The sequence below is a fragment of the Pholcus phalangioides genome, unplaced genomic scaffold, assembly GCF_987345545.1.
Source record: "Pholcus phalangioides strain wild (caught in Gottingen) unplaced genomic scaffold, Ppha-v1.0 ptg000003l_1, whole genome shotgun sequence".
In the NCBI taxonomy this organism is placed as follows: Eukaryota; Metazoa; Arthropoda; class Arachnida; order Araneae; family Pholcidae; genus Pholcus; species Pholcus phalangioides.
Genome location: NW_028301596.1, coordinates 43,329,549 through 43,344,984, shown reverse-complemented (window position 1 = coordinate 43,344,984; position 15,436 = coordinate 43,329,549). Strand labels below are relative to the sequence as shown.

The window sequence follows — 15,436 nt, the reverse complement described above, 5'->3', positions numbered from 1 at the left end:
GTTTGCCGAATCTGACACGACACTGTGAGTATCTGTAGATGTGAATCTACCCTTATCCGTTGCTCATCAACTGTAACTTGTGAGACCATTTCTAGGCTAGATTCGATACTGATAATTGGAAAACCTCTAAATATATTTGTGACCTGTCCTACAAATCTGTTGCTAAATTATTATTTGTTATAACATTCGTTCTTTTAATATTGCTTCTTTAAAACAACCTCAGTCCACTTCAGGATACCATGCATATACTGTAATTGAATTTGTTGACTCATTCTTATATTCCGCATATCGTTTTTTTTCTTAGATCCCAGCCCACCAGACGCATCAAGGGACTACAACCTGATATACACGGCCGAGACACTGGCCATAGCCGTCACGTCGAGCATCGTCTCATCATTAGTCGTCGGTTTCATAAGTGGTTACATCTTCAGCCGTAGGTGCCGCAGCGAAGAGGTCGAATCCCCTTACGACGAAGCCCCCTACCTGGATCAGCAGCACAACGCACGGATCGATCCCAGAAACTTGGACACTTTCCTTCCAGCAACGGTAAATAACAAGCCTATCAACCTGGTGCTGAACGTCCCGCCAAAGACTGGAAAGACCGCCAACAGCTCGGCCGATAACAAACCCATCCAGAAAGTCAAAAAAATTTACTTATAGTTTGAATATGCACCAGGGATCTGAGAGAAGATGTCGAAAGCATAATATAAGAAGAAGAAGAAAAAAAATATACAGCGTTCGTACTAAAAAAAAAAAAAATAATAATAATAATAATAGCAGCTTTTTTATGAGCAAAAGTCCTGGATATTATGCACGATGATGACGATGACCTAAAAAAAATGTTCAGGTGGATCCATAATGAACGTGCTCATCATACCTGTATGTATGTGTGTATACGCGGAAGATTTCTTGTTTTCTTCTATTTCTAATCTCTCATGAGACAATTTATTATCATTCCCGTAAATACTTACACAGCTGTACATAGTGGAATTTAATTGGTTTTTTTTTTCTCTCCCTTATACCATGTGTTTCCACAGTCATTCAAACGCGTTCATTAATTTCGTTTTTTTTTTTTTTTTTCAAATTCAGAAAATTTTAGTTGTTCCTGTCATTTACTGTACAGCTATCCACGAGGCCAAAGACGAACTGTTTAAGTTTGTAAACAGCATTACATAAAGAAGAAGGGGGAAAAAAAAAACTCAAATTCTAGAAATTTAGTCATTTGGACATTGAAGACATTGGAGTCTTTTTATTTTTAATTTGGACACCTTAGAAGAATTCTAAGGCAATTTATACTGATCGATTAATCGATTGTTTGGGAAAAAGAAAAAAAAAAATTTTTCGAAGAATGCCATTCCTCAGAATTCAGAGCAGCTTTCTTCATTTAAAAAATGCTTCTGTGACGTGTGTGTGGACTGTCAGTAGCGTATATAATTATTATTGCGAATATTTAAGAAGAAATGGCTTTTCATTTTCTTGCCACTGTTGATACTGACGCCACCTGAGAACCTAAACGGTGGTGTGTTGCTCTACTAGAGTGAAGAACTTAGATGAGAGTTTCGGATTGGATTTGACACTACAGACGCACAGACCTGTATATCGGAGTATATATATATATATTATACATATATATATGTGTGTGTGTGTTTGATAACTGCTGAATATATATAATATACATACACGAGTGCTTCCTTGTTTTACACCATTTTTTCCGTGAAAGTGCGATCTTAGTCAGTTACTTTGTATAATTTATACACTTCATTTTTCCACGGAATGTGCGGACTGAAATTTTTCTAAATTTCACGCGATTTGCAGTGAAATAAGAGGAGGATAATAATTTAGCAATCATGTTGAAAGACGCTCGAATGGATGGTGGTATATTCAGTGTGTATTCAGTGCTCTTTTGGTCACCCAATGGTGTAGATTTTGTTGATTTCTTTTTTTTTTTTACACATCTATACCGCCGAGTTCTTGGTTCGTGTACATGTAAATATTACACATTATGTATGTTCGTGGAAGTTCTTTTAGTTCGTTTTTACGTTCGTATATTTGTTTTTATTTCATGGTTTTTGCGTCCCGTTTTTAGTTCGCTTGCGTGGCAATGGCGTAACCGATGTTTTTTGCAGCAGCTCTCGATCCTGTTCGTCGCATGCGCACTAAATATTTGACATTCAAAATAATAATAATAATTCATTAAAAAAAAAACTTGGAAATTCGCTAGCCTATTTTTACAGTCAAGTTTCATTGTAATGAATGAAAAATGAATTCAGAAACCGGCATGAACTTCATTGGAATTCAAGACTTCAATTGAGGAAAAAAAAAGAGAAATGTATGCCGTCATCTATGCAGTCCGTCGTTTTGTAACACATAATTATATTTAAAATAATAATTATTATATAATTATAATGTTTTTTGTCTCTGTATAGGTGTCATTGTTTGTATTGTGGAAAAAAAATGAAATTATACGATATTATATATAGTCAACGCTCGTTAAATGTTGTATGCATTGCGTTCAACGGTGCCTAGACCCAGGGCCCCGAATGATACAAAGGGCCTTCAAACTATTGAAGATTTTATTTTTTACATTTATTCATTTTGCAATTATCATTTTATTGTCATTTTACTACCAGAAGGTATTTTTCACTGATGCTATAAATTAGTCCAAAAATGTTCGGGCCCTTGGTCTACGTACCCGTTAAGACGGCCCTGATTGTATGTATGAGTATTTCGAAAATTTCATCCGCAATAAATATTAAACATTCACAGTATTTTCCATCACGTAAATTATTTTACGCATATTGGGTAAAATTTCTCATTTTTATTACCTGAATTGAAAAATCACGTATAGCTTTATTAATTTAAATGTATTAATAATTGAAATTTTATTTTATTTAGATTATTCCACATATTAATTTTACACTTGTAAAATTTAGCAAGCGTTGACTAATACATTTCCTTTAGAAAAAATAAACTTTTAATATTCAAGAATAACGGCAAGAAGAATTTAGAAATTACTCGCATAAAATGATTTAGCAAAAATTATATTAAAAAAAAAAAGGAATTATGCGAAATATTGATTTATTTTCTAAATATCGATACTTGAAATTTTTTCTAATGGGGAAAAATAATGTCATTAGTAAAGAAATTGTTTCTCTAAATTTGTACTCGAAGCAAATATGTATTTGGATGTGTCTATGCGCATGTCATTCAAATATTTATACATAGATAATAAGCTTCCATATTGTGAAATTAATGATTGATTAATTAATTAACATGGTTGATCGTCACTTGTTTGAAAATTGCAATAAAATTCATCAATTATTTTTATTGAATATGTGTGGAAAGATTTAAAAAAATATATATATATAATTATCAAATTTGTATATTATAAAATATTTGTGTAAAACAGCAATCTTTTTTTTTCGGAAATTGTATTGATTATTTCATATTTATTTCAAAACTCTATTTAATGTATTATAAGAAGCGAAATAGGCATCATAATCACATCCGTGTTAAATTGATTTCAGTCTTTAGGATTAGTGGTACTCCATGTAACTATTTGGGTACTTAATATGATGTGTTTTCCCCTCATGTCAAGTTTATGGTCCCGATTTGTACAGCAGAATATGTAGCCTGTCAGTACAGGCCAAGGCCCAAAAAGGCAGCTTATAAAATAATTATTACATTTATATATGTCTTTTTGTGATTTAAAGATGCTTTCCATATATTTTTAATTCGTTAGCAAATCCATTCGTTCTTGATTTAACAACCTATCTGCTCTACAATATGGGCTCCCATATTCTGGAGAGAAAGAACTAGGCCACGGTTTTTAGCCGGGCCCCTTTCCAGTGAATTTATAGTGTAAAAAAAAATAATATTGGCCCTATATTCCCCTCTACCCAGGGTAGAATCCCTGCCAGCCACCTCACTCTTTAATTTCAATGCTGGACGGACCGCATGTGATCAGAATGCTTTCATAATTTAGATCAGTTTTTCCTCCCTGCAGAACCCTTGAAAGTCATAGCTGCCAAGTCTCGCGGATTATTCGAGAGGTTCCCAAATTTCTACTCCATATCTCGGATTCCCAAAATGCCATCTCTCGAATTTTGACTGTGATTGAAAAAATTTCTACTTTTGGGAAATAGAAATTACTTCTGAAGAATTTTTCTTGCAAAAGTGCTTCTTTTTTTCCTCTAAAAATTTTGTGAAATGCGTAGATTATCGTCGCCATTGCGTCAAATCACAAAAGCAATGTATGATTTTGGCGGGGAAAAGATAGAATTCGCCAAACAGCCATAATTAGCTCAGCCACGTAATGTCTTCGACTTGGCGTTTTGAATAGAAGTCTGACTTTGAATAGAAATCTGACCTGCTTTTGAGAAGATGGTGATTTTTTTGTCGGCGTGATTTTGATGGCTACTGTTGGGCGATGCTTGGCTATGTTAGCCACCCCCCCCCCACCTCCCGCCGCAAATAACGAAAATACTAATAATAAAACAAGGAAGAAAATGCTTTATTTTCTGTTATTTATACTGCAGGCATAATCCTATACTTCCCTCGAAGGAAAAAGGAAAAACATCGTCTTATTCCTTCTGATAGCAGACTTCGAACAAAACCCGACTCCACCCACTGTAAGTTGATCGACATGCTGAATGGGAGGAGTGGAGAGATGGGAAACATGTTATCAGGCGGAAAGACTGCTGTACAAAGGTAGCCCGGCTCGCCATTGCCGAAATGAGAGGGTTTTAAGAACCCGAGGTATTTCGGGATTGCCAAAATAACGCAGATCAAGTCTGACGAGATATCGCGTCATTGCCTCTGTAAGGGTTAAAAACTGGACGGTCAATATATAGGATTAAACGGGGAATGAATCTCCCACTCATGGGCATTCAGAATACGAACGGTTGTAAACAGTAGAAAACAAAAACCTGGATGATAGCTTTAATTTTCAATGCGTCATTAGGCAGCAAAAAAAATGTCCTTTTATCATTTATTTACTACCCCCCCCCCCCACAAAAAATGAGATTCTTCATATTCAAGACAATTTTTTTTTCATCCCTTATTATTAACAATCTTGTCATTTTCTAACGAATGACGTCGTACCGAAAATGATGATTAGGAGTTCATATTTCACTTAAGAAATGCACATGCTAATTAGCCCGTTAAACAACATGGTTGGTAGGGGGAAAGGCGTTCAAATATTTGACTGTCATGTCACTTCTAATAAGGGGAAAAAATGAATTTTTTTTTCCTTTTCGTTTTATTTGATTATCCCACTGAAATAATAGCAAGCAGGAAAAAAAAAATTATTAATTAATTTTTTATTCCATTCTTTTTCCCAAGATGGGGAAAAAAATATCTTAATTGACACTTTGGCGAGCTCTAGCTTTCACTATAGAGTTGTTTTCCTTTTCCGTTAGAAGTATTTACCAGAATTATTTATTTATGAATAAAAATTTGAAGAAGAAAAAAGAATCACCAGACCATTAACTTTGTTTTAGACATGATATTATTCAGAGAATGAAATATGAAGCGATATATTTCCATTGAGAAGGTGCCTATAGACTGTACATTAAAGAATAGAAATTATATGTTATTAATTTATTGAACATTGTTATTATTATTTCAATGATTTTTAATGAGTTTTTTATTGTTATGGATATTATATGCACTTTTACGTATGATATGGCATTCCAACTATTTCTGGTTTTGAAATTATTTGCTTTAATTATTGGATATTAATGAGAGCGGTGTGAATGGGAATTAGCTCACTTTTCGGCACCAAGTTGTGCCACCTACTGTCAGGTGAAACTAATATTTGGTGAAATTATAGAATCTTTTGTTCCTTTTTGGTTCTCATCGAACAAAAACCACCCATGTCCGTTTGATATAAATGTCGACTTTCTGCAGTGAACCAATCTCCATTCCACCTTAAAAAATGCAAGCGTATCATTGGAGATGCCAAAAAATGATCGACGCAACCACGACCGGCGCAACTGTCTTATTTCTAAGAAAATGTTACGTTGTGCAAAAAAGTTGCCATTTATCAAGCATTATAAATTTTGTAATCCCATTATATTAAAAAATTTAGCCATTTAAAATTACCATCTTTCAACATCCGTAAAAATTAATGGCCATACGACCCGTATTTTTCCGAAACTTTTTACATCCCTATATGTGAATCCCGATATTTAAATAAAGCCCCACTAGCAAATTTTCATTCTTCACTGAAGTCCACGATTAGCATTATTAAATAGCATTATTTTCCCAATGTGTAAACCATATTATATATAATATAATCATGACTAAATAATTATAATGTTCATCTCACATATTTGTCATGTGAAACGTTTTTACATGCATGGATTACATTTCAATCCACTGCATTTTAGTAGCTCTGTAGCTCTTCATTTCCTGCCATCTGGCAATACATCGTTTATTTCAGTCATAATTAGCAGTTTTGCTTCCTTTTGGCGAAAATGTGAGATTTCTTTTTGCGTTTGGGACAACGAATTCCCTTATTTTTTTTCGAGAGAATATGGCCGGCCGTGCGTGGCGCTGGACAGAATAACCCTTCATTATTTAAAACAATAAAATTAATATGAACTTCAGGATGATTATTATTCCACATTATTCTCACCATAATAACTGATTTTTATTTATAATTTGCTTGAATATTATTGATGTCAAACTTTCGAAAATTCACAGAAATGTATTTGAATTTGATTTTATTTCTCTTTTTTTTTTGGATCGATGGATGTCGTAACATGATATATAAAAATTATTTCAGAATTTTCAATAATTATTTCTTATTAAAATTCTATCGCGAATGAAAAAAAAAATGGTCGACAGACAATCGAAATACGAACAGGAGGGAAGAAAAATATTATTGTTCTGAAGAAGATATTCTATACTTTCGAAAACGCATTTTCTTAAATACATTGAAGGGCAATTATTTTATTCCTTAATTAATAATAATAAAAGAGAAAAAAAAATGAGACATCGTTGTATATTTCCATCGCTTTAATGAGATATCGTATCCATTCCATCCATTTCCCATTAAGAAAAAGAATGATGAAAAAAAAAAAATGCTTTTTTCCTACATTAATCTGCTGGTGTTTGTTGTAGATTATATTATTAGGCTTCGTGAATTCTCAAAGGAGGAAAGGAAAAAGACAATTTTTGATCCCATTTTTCTCATCCTATAAATTCTGCATAGAAGAAAAATGTCTTAAGAAAAAAAAAAAGGTAATAAAATTAAAGGAAAAAAAAAAGAAGAAAATTATACCCAATTTGTTAATATTATTTGATTATTCTTGATGCGATTGTGTGATAGATTTTGATGTCAGCCATTGCGTGTTTTGTCGTACGTGTATAATAAAAAAATAATTGAATGAAAAAAAAAAAAGAACCTGTTGTAAATGTTTTCTCAAGAATAAAAATGAAGTGAATCATTGATAGTGGTTGTCTATTTATTTGCATTCAAATGTGATTTGTTAATAAAAATTATATTAAGAATTAGTAATTTTAACACATATAAATTTTAATGTAACAAATTTAAGTGTATGGAGGGTGATCAAAAAGAACCATCCGATTTTTTAAAAAAAACATAACTATTCAGCTTTTAATCCGTTTTGATCGAATAATGTATAGGTAGAAAGAAGGAAATCTCGAGTTTCACGCACTTGCCGACAGTTGGCGCTAACGCACTTCCCTCGGCCGCCACTTCAGTGTTTATCAAAATTGCGACTGCTGCACAACAGAAATCGTTCTGTGTTCTAAGCTTCGCGAAGTGTGAGTCCGTAACAACTGTTCATCGTGCTTTTCGTCGACAATACCCTGGTGTTAAAATTCCTACCGCTCAGAGAGAGCATTAGGCGATGGTATAAATAATTCCGAGACACGGATTTTCTGTGTAAAGCGATATCCCCTGACCGTCCCCGCATGTCAGACAAAAATGTGGAGCGCATCCGACAGTTTCGCACGTAGTCCACAGAAATCCACTCGTAGTGGATGCAAACACGCTCGCAAAAGTTTGGGACGAATTTAACTACCGTATAGACATATGTCGTGCATACCGAGGTGGACATATTGATCACCTTTAATTTGGTTTGTAAAAAAAACTTTGATTAGCTATGTGATATAAAATTAATCTTAAGTGTCCAATGTGTTCAATATTTTTCGTAATATACGCATTTCAAATCAGGTGATTCTTTCTGAAAAACACCCTGAAATTATATGCGTAAATTAAATAATTAATTGGCATAATATAAATAAATAATTAATTAATTGATAGTATATAAATTTTTATCTGTGATGTTTACTAGTATTTATTTTTTAAATCATGAGGGATTTGTTTCAATTTTGTATCACCCTAAATAATTGGTCTTTCTACCTTTCCGATATTGCGAGCCAAATTAAATTTTTTCGTGAAAAGCCCGAAGGGCCTCCAAGTCATACTGTGGTGTTTAGAATTGTATGATGTTAATACCGATTCCCAAGGATTTATGTAATGTTCAGTGACGTCTTAACGGTTGGGCAAACAGGCTCCGGGTGAAAAGGACCCAAAATATTTAAGCTTTCACATGCTGAATTTTCCCTCCCGAAATATATCAGATAAAGTATTTCGGACCAGACACACGCGAATTCGTTATGACGGCACTCTTAATTAATTACAGTGCAGTATTTGAGGAATTCATATGTACGGAAAAACATCCAGACACATTCAGGAGACATCGCCGAGAATCGCTGGTCTCGCCTTTTCTACTTCTGCTGCAAAAAGCAGATATAAACTTGATGTCCGAAAAAGCAAAAGTTCATGGTATCTGTTATTCGCGGATATTCGGTATTCACGGTAATACAACCCCCGCGAATACAAAGGGACGACTGTATATCAAAACCATTTCACAAATTTATATACCGCAGTACAGCTAAATTAAATCCATTTTCGATGTAAAGTAGCTGTTTTCTCACCTGGAAACACTTCCACTACCAAAGTGTTTCCACCACACATGGTGGAAACACTTTGCATCACTGAGCCATAAGGAAAGTGGAGTGAGGACTACGCGACCGCATCACACCCTTTTAGAGCGAGATAGGCAAAACATTTCCTGACCGTGTTAATGCAATGGGACAATACCAAATGCGAAACCTGTGTAAATTCCGTTTTTTTCCACTTTTCGGCCGATAATTATGCATTCTTTATCTTAAAATTTTTTTATAAAAATTAATATTCACTTTCGAACAAGAAAAATACCTTTTTTTTTAAAAACTTAAGAGGAACTATTTTTTTTATAAAAAACCACAACATACATTTCTAACATTATGTTTAGCATTTTATTGAAAGCTTCCACTTCGAAAATTCGTAGCAATGAATATTTCCTTGAATTAATTGCTGAGAAAACAACTTTCAATGCAAGAAATGAGATGAAAATTGGAGAGAAAAAAAAGTTTTTAATATTTTTGTTTTTCAAACATTATATATACAACAATGTTTTTAAATAAACAATTTACAAACAGGTCCACAGAGCATAATTTGGAATATTAAAATCGCAATTCACAAGAGCACTTGAAATGCTTATATGTTTGCTATGAAATAATTTACAATGCAAAACCGGAACAGCATCATCTTTCAAATAGAGTTGAGGACTTGTAGATGTCAGCTGTGAAATGCTCAGCACAAAGAACAGATGCTTTAGTTGGATGCCAAGACTTTCTTTTCACAGCTTCTATGAATTGTTTAAGAACTTCTAGGCTTCGAAGAGACCTTCATTTAAGGCTTCAGAGGCTTCAAGAAAGCAATAGAAGCAATCAATCATTGTTCGTAATAGTAGCTTAACAATGATAATTTTTTTATAATTATAATACATTCATAATGTAATTAGATATTATAAACATAATTATAACACTTTGATGATTATGATACATTTATGATTTTGCATATTTCGCTTTTAATATTTAAGCAAAAACTGATTATGTAAATAATATTAATTGCATTTTACCATTCCTCATTCTCACATTATTTTCCCAAAGTAATTTTTACCAGAAATAGAAAAGTTTAGGACCTTCGTTCCTTTAATTTACAAGGGATTATGGAATGCAATTTTTAATGAAGTATGTTTCGTCAGTTTTTCTGTCATAAAAATTATAACCCAAATAGTAATTTCTACACGATTTAAAAAAAAAATATTTATGAGGTTTGAAATTCATGTGAAATTAATTTGTTATTTCGAATTAACGCACATCAAACAGAAATTGAAAGTGAAATGAAAACTACATGCATTTAATTATACAATTTTAGTATAAAAATCAGTGCATCTTTTAATATAAAACCACGTGCACTTACCTATGAAACCGAAGTTTATTTCCATCTTCCTTCAATTTCCCTCCATCGGTTGGTGCAAATATAGGTAGAACACGATATCAGCATCTGTGTATGTGCAGATGGACGACTATACTAATGAAATAATATGAAAACAACAAAAAAAATACTGAAGATGGAAGTTTCCCCCATTGTTTACATGCTGAAATAAGCAATGTTTTGCCTATTTCGCTCCGTCACGCCCACTTTTGTATTCCTCCGCGTCGGCTCGCGCACATCTGTGTTTATTGTATAGGAAGTCTTCACTCCAGTTTACTTATAGCTCAGTGCTTTGCATTAACCACTTCACGATCAAGGACATACTATTGCGTTCAAACGCCAGTGCAATACATTCAAAAAGTTCTCTTTGTTTTCTTTCCTCTATCTTCATCATCGTGAATCTTTGTTGCAACCCTATGAAAGAAAAAGTAGTTTATTTTTGCCTCCGTGGTGTTTCCTTCGACTATGTACATGTGAAAGTGAAAGACAACAGGTATAGGTGAGGGTTAAAAGAAAAATATACTTCGTACCTACACTCACTTATCAGATAAGAGAGAGAGATAGTGTAGAATGAAAGATGAGAGTATATATATATATATATATATATATACTTTTTTTCCTTCATTCCCCTTCCTTAACATGCGGTTAGGTTAGGACAAGGTTACCATATTTATCGTCGATTCGTCAAACAGAGCTCACCAGAATTTCTCGTCAATCGCTTGTAAGCGAAGGAGTTAAAGACAGCTGCTCTAATTTTAGATAAATGGGATTAGAATGTTCTATCAAGAATCGTGCCCGTGATAGTTGTATTTTGAAGAGACATCCTTGGTTACGAAATCCGGTCGAGCCCCGAACGAAGAGTTATGACAAGAGCTTTTGTACTTGATACATTTATTTTTTAGTAAGCTTGGGGTGTAATTAAAAAATCAAAAAGAAATTCTGTTCAGTAGATTTAGGGCCTGCCAGATTTTCTACCTGGAAAAGATAGCATCGATTTTAAAACAGCTTTCTCCGTGCAGTAAAGGCGTCATAACAAGTCTAGGGTCCAGTCATTCCAGCCTTTCCCTTACAGGAAGCCATGGTTGAGGCATTAGAATTGTTCAAAAATCCATTTACTATACGCAGTTATTGAAAATACTGTTTGGGAGTAATTGCGCATATTAACACAAAAATATCAACTCATCGAGGCTCATAATTTCATTTCACGGGTCTTTTCTTACCCACGATTCCCATAATTCTTTCGATAATTTTTAGCAGAACAAATTGCACTGTTATTTGCATTTTTTTTTTCTTTACTCGTAACATCATTCATGTAATTTCACGCAATTTTTGATGAACGCTTACAGGATATAGCGTTCAAAAAACAAATTTCAGACTTATAATGCGTTAAATTCTAGCATGACACCAAAGAAAATTGCTGTCATGACCTTTTTCAAACCAGGTTAACGTTATTATTGAAGTGTCACGACCAATTTTCAGAATTTTCTGAGATGAAATTCATAATGATCATATATACTTCATGTATATAATCACTAAATTAGAGTCAAATCTCTATTACAGATAAAGAAATTCAAATAAGGGCAGACAAGAGTTTTGTAACAATTGCGGAAATAATAATGACTCTTTTTTAGCCGGTGAACTCTTTCATCATCGCAATTGGAAATTGTTATTGCACCGCACCCGATGTGTTTGTGATATTCTATGGTTCTGGTAAAAGTTTGAGAGTTATTATTATTATTATTATTTTGCATCAACCCACGCACGTTGTTATTCAATTATTATGGTGTTTATGGAAACATTGAAAAAAAAATAACAGGAAAATATGAAATTATTATGGAGGCGTTTCTTTTAAAAAAGGGAACGAGCTCTTTCACATAAAAAAGGCTTGAAAAACCGACCACGCTTCTGTTTTCTAATTAGTCAATCTATTGAATTTCGAGTAAACAAAACTACGCATTCTCGCGTTAATTTACTCATTATCTCATGTTGCAAAATACGATAGGGTAGAAAAGGTCATGATAATTAATTACATGGAACTCTCTGTCTAGATTGTGTGCATTAGATGGATGGATTTTTTTTGGATGAAAGAAAATAACGCGGTAAAAAGGTAGAACTTCTGACACAGAGGTCGTATAGAATTTCGAATGACTTTTCTTTAATGTTTGTCCACTGACATTGGATATCATACCACTTAATATGGTCAAAAAAAGTCAAAAACTCAACTCTGCTAATGTATTATTCAATATTGCATTATTACTTTCACTCATGATAAAATAGCAGGAAATCACTATTACAGAACAAAAATTGGTTTAAAAAAAACTACTTATTTCATCAAATGAAGCAAAAAAATTGAGATCCATCCAAAAATATCTGATTTATGGGGGAAATTATTTAATTTTTTTTTTTAAATTTGAATTTTAAATTTAACTTTGAATAATTTTGACCATATGAAATTGCAGTATTCTGCTTCATTCAATGATTTAAATACTTTTCTTAATTTGGAGTAATTTTTTTTATTGAATTATATTGATTTCACCCTGTTTTGCCATACGCGCAATCTGTTGAAGTAATATTGAATTTGTTGTCTTAATTTGGAAAGTTGGGAAAAAATTGAGTGTTGAAGATATATTATGTGAATAATTGTGTCGATATAACATTACATAGACAATACAATATGAAAATAAATAAATCCATACAAAAATTAGAAAGGAATCAACGATAAATATTGTTTTTAATGGGTTTTCTTTTAATGTAACAAAGTACCAATATTTGTACAGACGCAGACATACACATAGATACAAACATATCAATGTAAAAATCATACACTTTGTTTGACCTGAAGGGACTTGAAGGTCCTCTTCAGCAGGTCTACAGGCTTATAATTTCAAATATGTTTTTTTTTTAAGCATCAGCAGACTACTCACGTCATATTCGGTATTTGTTATGTATTTGCAATTTCAGTATACTTTATATAGTTAAATTACTCATTGTGAAGATCGTATTGTTATATAATTAAATTACATCATACAAAAGCCGAAAGTTACCATCATATATTTATATCGATATACAGGGTGATTGCTTAATTTCCCTCGCCACATTTTACTGGTGAGCCGTTCATCCCAGAGACACACTTCGAATTAGAGAAAGTTATCCAAATAACGTGTACACCTCAGATACATCAATCATATTGTGAGGGTATGTATAGTTATTGAAATAAAAAAAACTAACTTTTTACGCGGGCATCCTGTCCTCAAAAACCCAATTAGAAAGTTGTAGCGCAGTCTCTTCTGATGCCAACAAAGAAAATTCCACGTTTCTAATTCCACGTTGACAGAGATATTCGAATTTAAAAATCGCAGGAAAGTCAGGAACGAAACGTTGTCAGTTAGTTTATGCTGTTTCTTCCGAATTTGTGTTGGGTCCCATATTATTTTTAATTTATGTAAATGATAGAAAATATCTTGAATTACATGGTAATGTCATGAGTTATGCTGATGACACAGCCCTCATAATTATTAAGATAATCTATTGACATTTAAAAAATCACACTGAACATGATCTAGCCATATTAAATAGTTGGATAATATAAATAATAAATTATCGTTGAACTTGATTAAAACTAAATATATAAAATTTCAACTCTATACCAATAAAAACAATACTCATAATCTCATAATTCATTGTCATAATAAGGAATGCTTACAAATGAACTTGAAGGTCCTCTTTGAACTGTTCCTGTTGAGTAATCCACATGAAAATGAAGAAATAGAATATCTATGCGTAACATTGCATAAAAATTTGAAGTGGAAGGCCCCATGCCCTGACGATCAGCAATTCACAAAATCACGTAGATATTCCATTTTTCGGTTTAAAAAATGTAGTTTCCGTGGATTTCCTTCCAAAAGTTTATTATGTCTGGGTGCTTTCCTTGATTCAGTATTGTTACGAAAATTATGTTTATCGCAATTTGTGGAGAACCCTTAAGTTAACAAAGCCATGGGGAAAAGAGAAGAAATCAAGCGATTGGTCTGGCACATTCTGGAGGGCTTCTTTGATAAGACGGTGGCGCCGCAAATTCGTAACTGTGGGATGGAGTTCTCGATTCTTTTTCAGTAAGCTTCCCCCGAACCTATATAATGTAATACCATCCATCACAAGAGAGTGCTCAATGTGGGCACTTATTCGTAGTTCTCTCTCTGTTAGCGTGTTTTATCAAGATCGCTTCTTGTGAATAACTGAAAATAGTTGTTTTCCGTGAATAAATCTGTGACGTCCTGCAAATTGTTTAACATCTGCTTTTCAAGGACTTGTGACACATTATCCGGAAGAGTATGCTATATGTGGGGAGGAGATTGGGAATCAAACTTTTAAATCCGATTAATATTTCTCTAAATAAAATATCACGCACAATGTTCCATTCAAATAGAGCTCGTTATCAAAAGGATTTTGGCTTTAATCTCAGCAAATTACATATAGTCAAAAAATATTAATGTTTATACAGAGACATCCCTCATGGTTTGAAATCTAAACTGGATCAAACCCGGAAAGCAGAGAGACAGGAAATTTCCTGTCACATTCACAAATCCAAGAGAAAGCCATTTTCCAAAAGCCGTTTCTTTTTTATCTGGTCCCCAGAAACTACAATAATTTATACCGTAATTTAAAAAATGATAAAAATTTACTCTTTTGGGAAATACATTATCAACTGCATAAATAACCAATGACATAGAATTTACTGTAGTTTAAATGAAAAATAATTAGATTCGGAAACCATTCTAAAAAATTATAATGAAATTGGCTTGTGATTCGATTAATTGTGAAAATCATACCTTTATGGCTATGCTATATGTGCTCTTCTCTATGCGCGTGTGTTTGCCACCAACACAGATATTCTATACATACAGTCGACGCTCGTTGTAGCGAGCCTCCTTGTACTGTTAAAAGCAGACGTTGTATCGGGTGGTCGTTATATCGAAAGGAAAATATGTAGGTATATCATTATAGGGAAAACATTTGTGACTTATGCCGATCGTTGAAATAGAATGGTCGCTATAACGTGTGGTCGTTATAAAGATA

General features: G+C 33.1%; 1 protein-coding gene across 8 annotated transcripts in view; it reads left to right on the top strand.

Annotated features, from left to right (window-relative positions):
• Positions 1-1,183, top strand: part of LOC149088641 (semaphorin-1A-like) — a 312,700-nt gene extending 311,517 nt beyond the window's left edge. For 7 of the 8 annotated variants that reach the window (XM_089248439.1, XM_089248431.1, XM_089248399.1 and 4 more), the window contains one exon: positions 305-762. In XM_089248439.1, coding sequence (XP_089104565.1) covers positions 305-660 — 356 coding nt within the window. In that variant the 3' untranslated portion in view covers positions 661-762. Of the gene's footprint in view, positions 1-304 lie in introns of all 8 variants that reach the window. The other variant, XM_089248408.1, reaches the window with a different exon arrangement.
• The last annotated feature ends 14,253 nt before the right edge of the window (positions 1,184-15,436 follow it).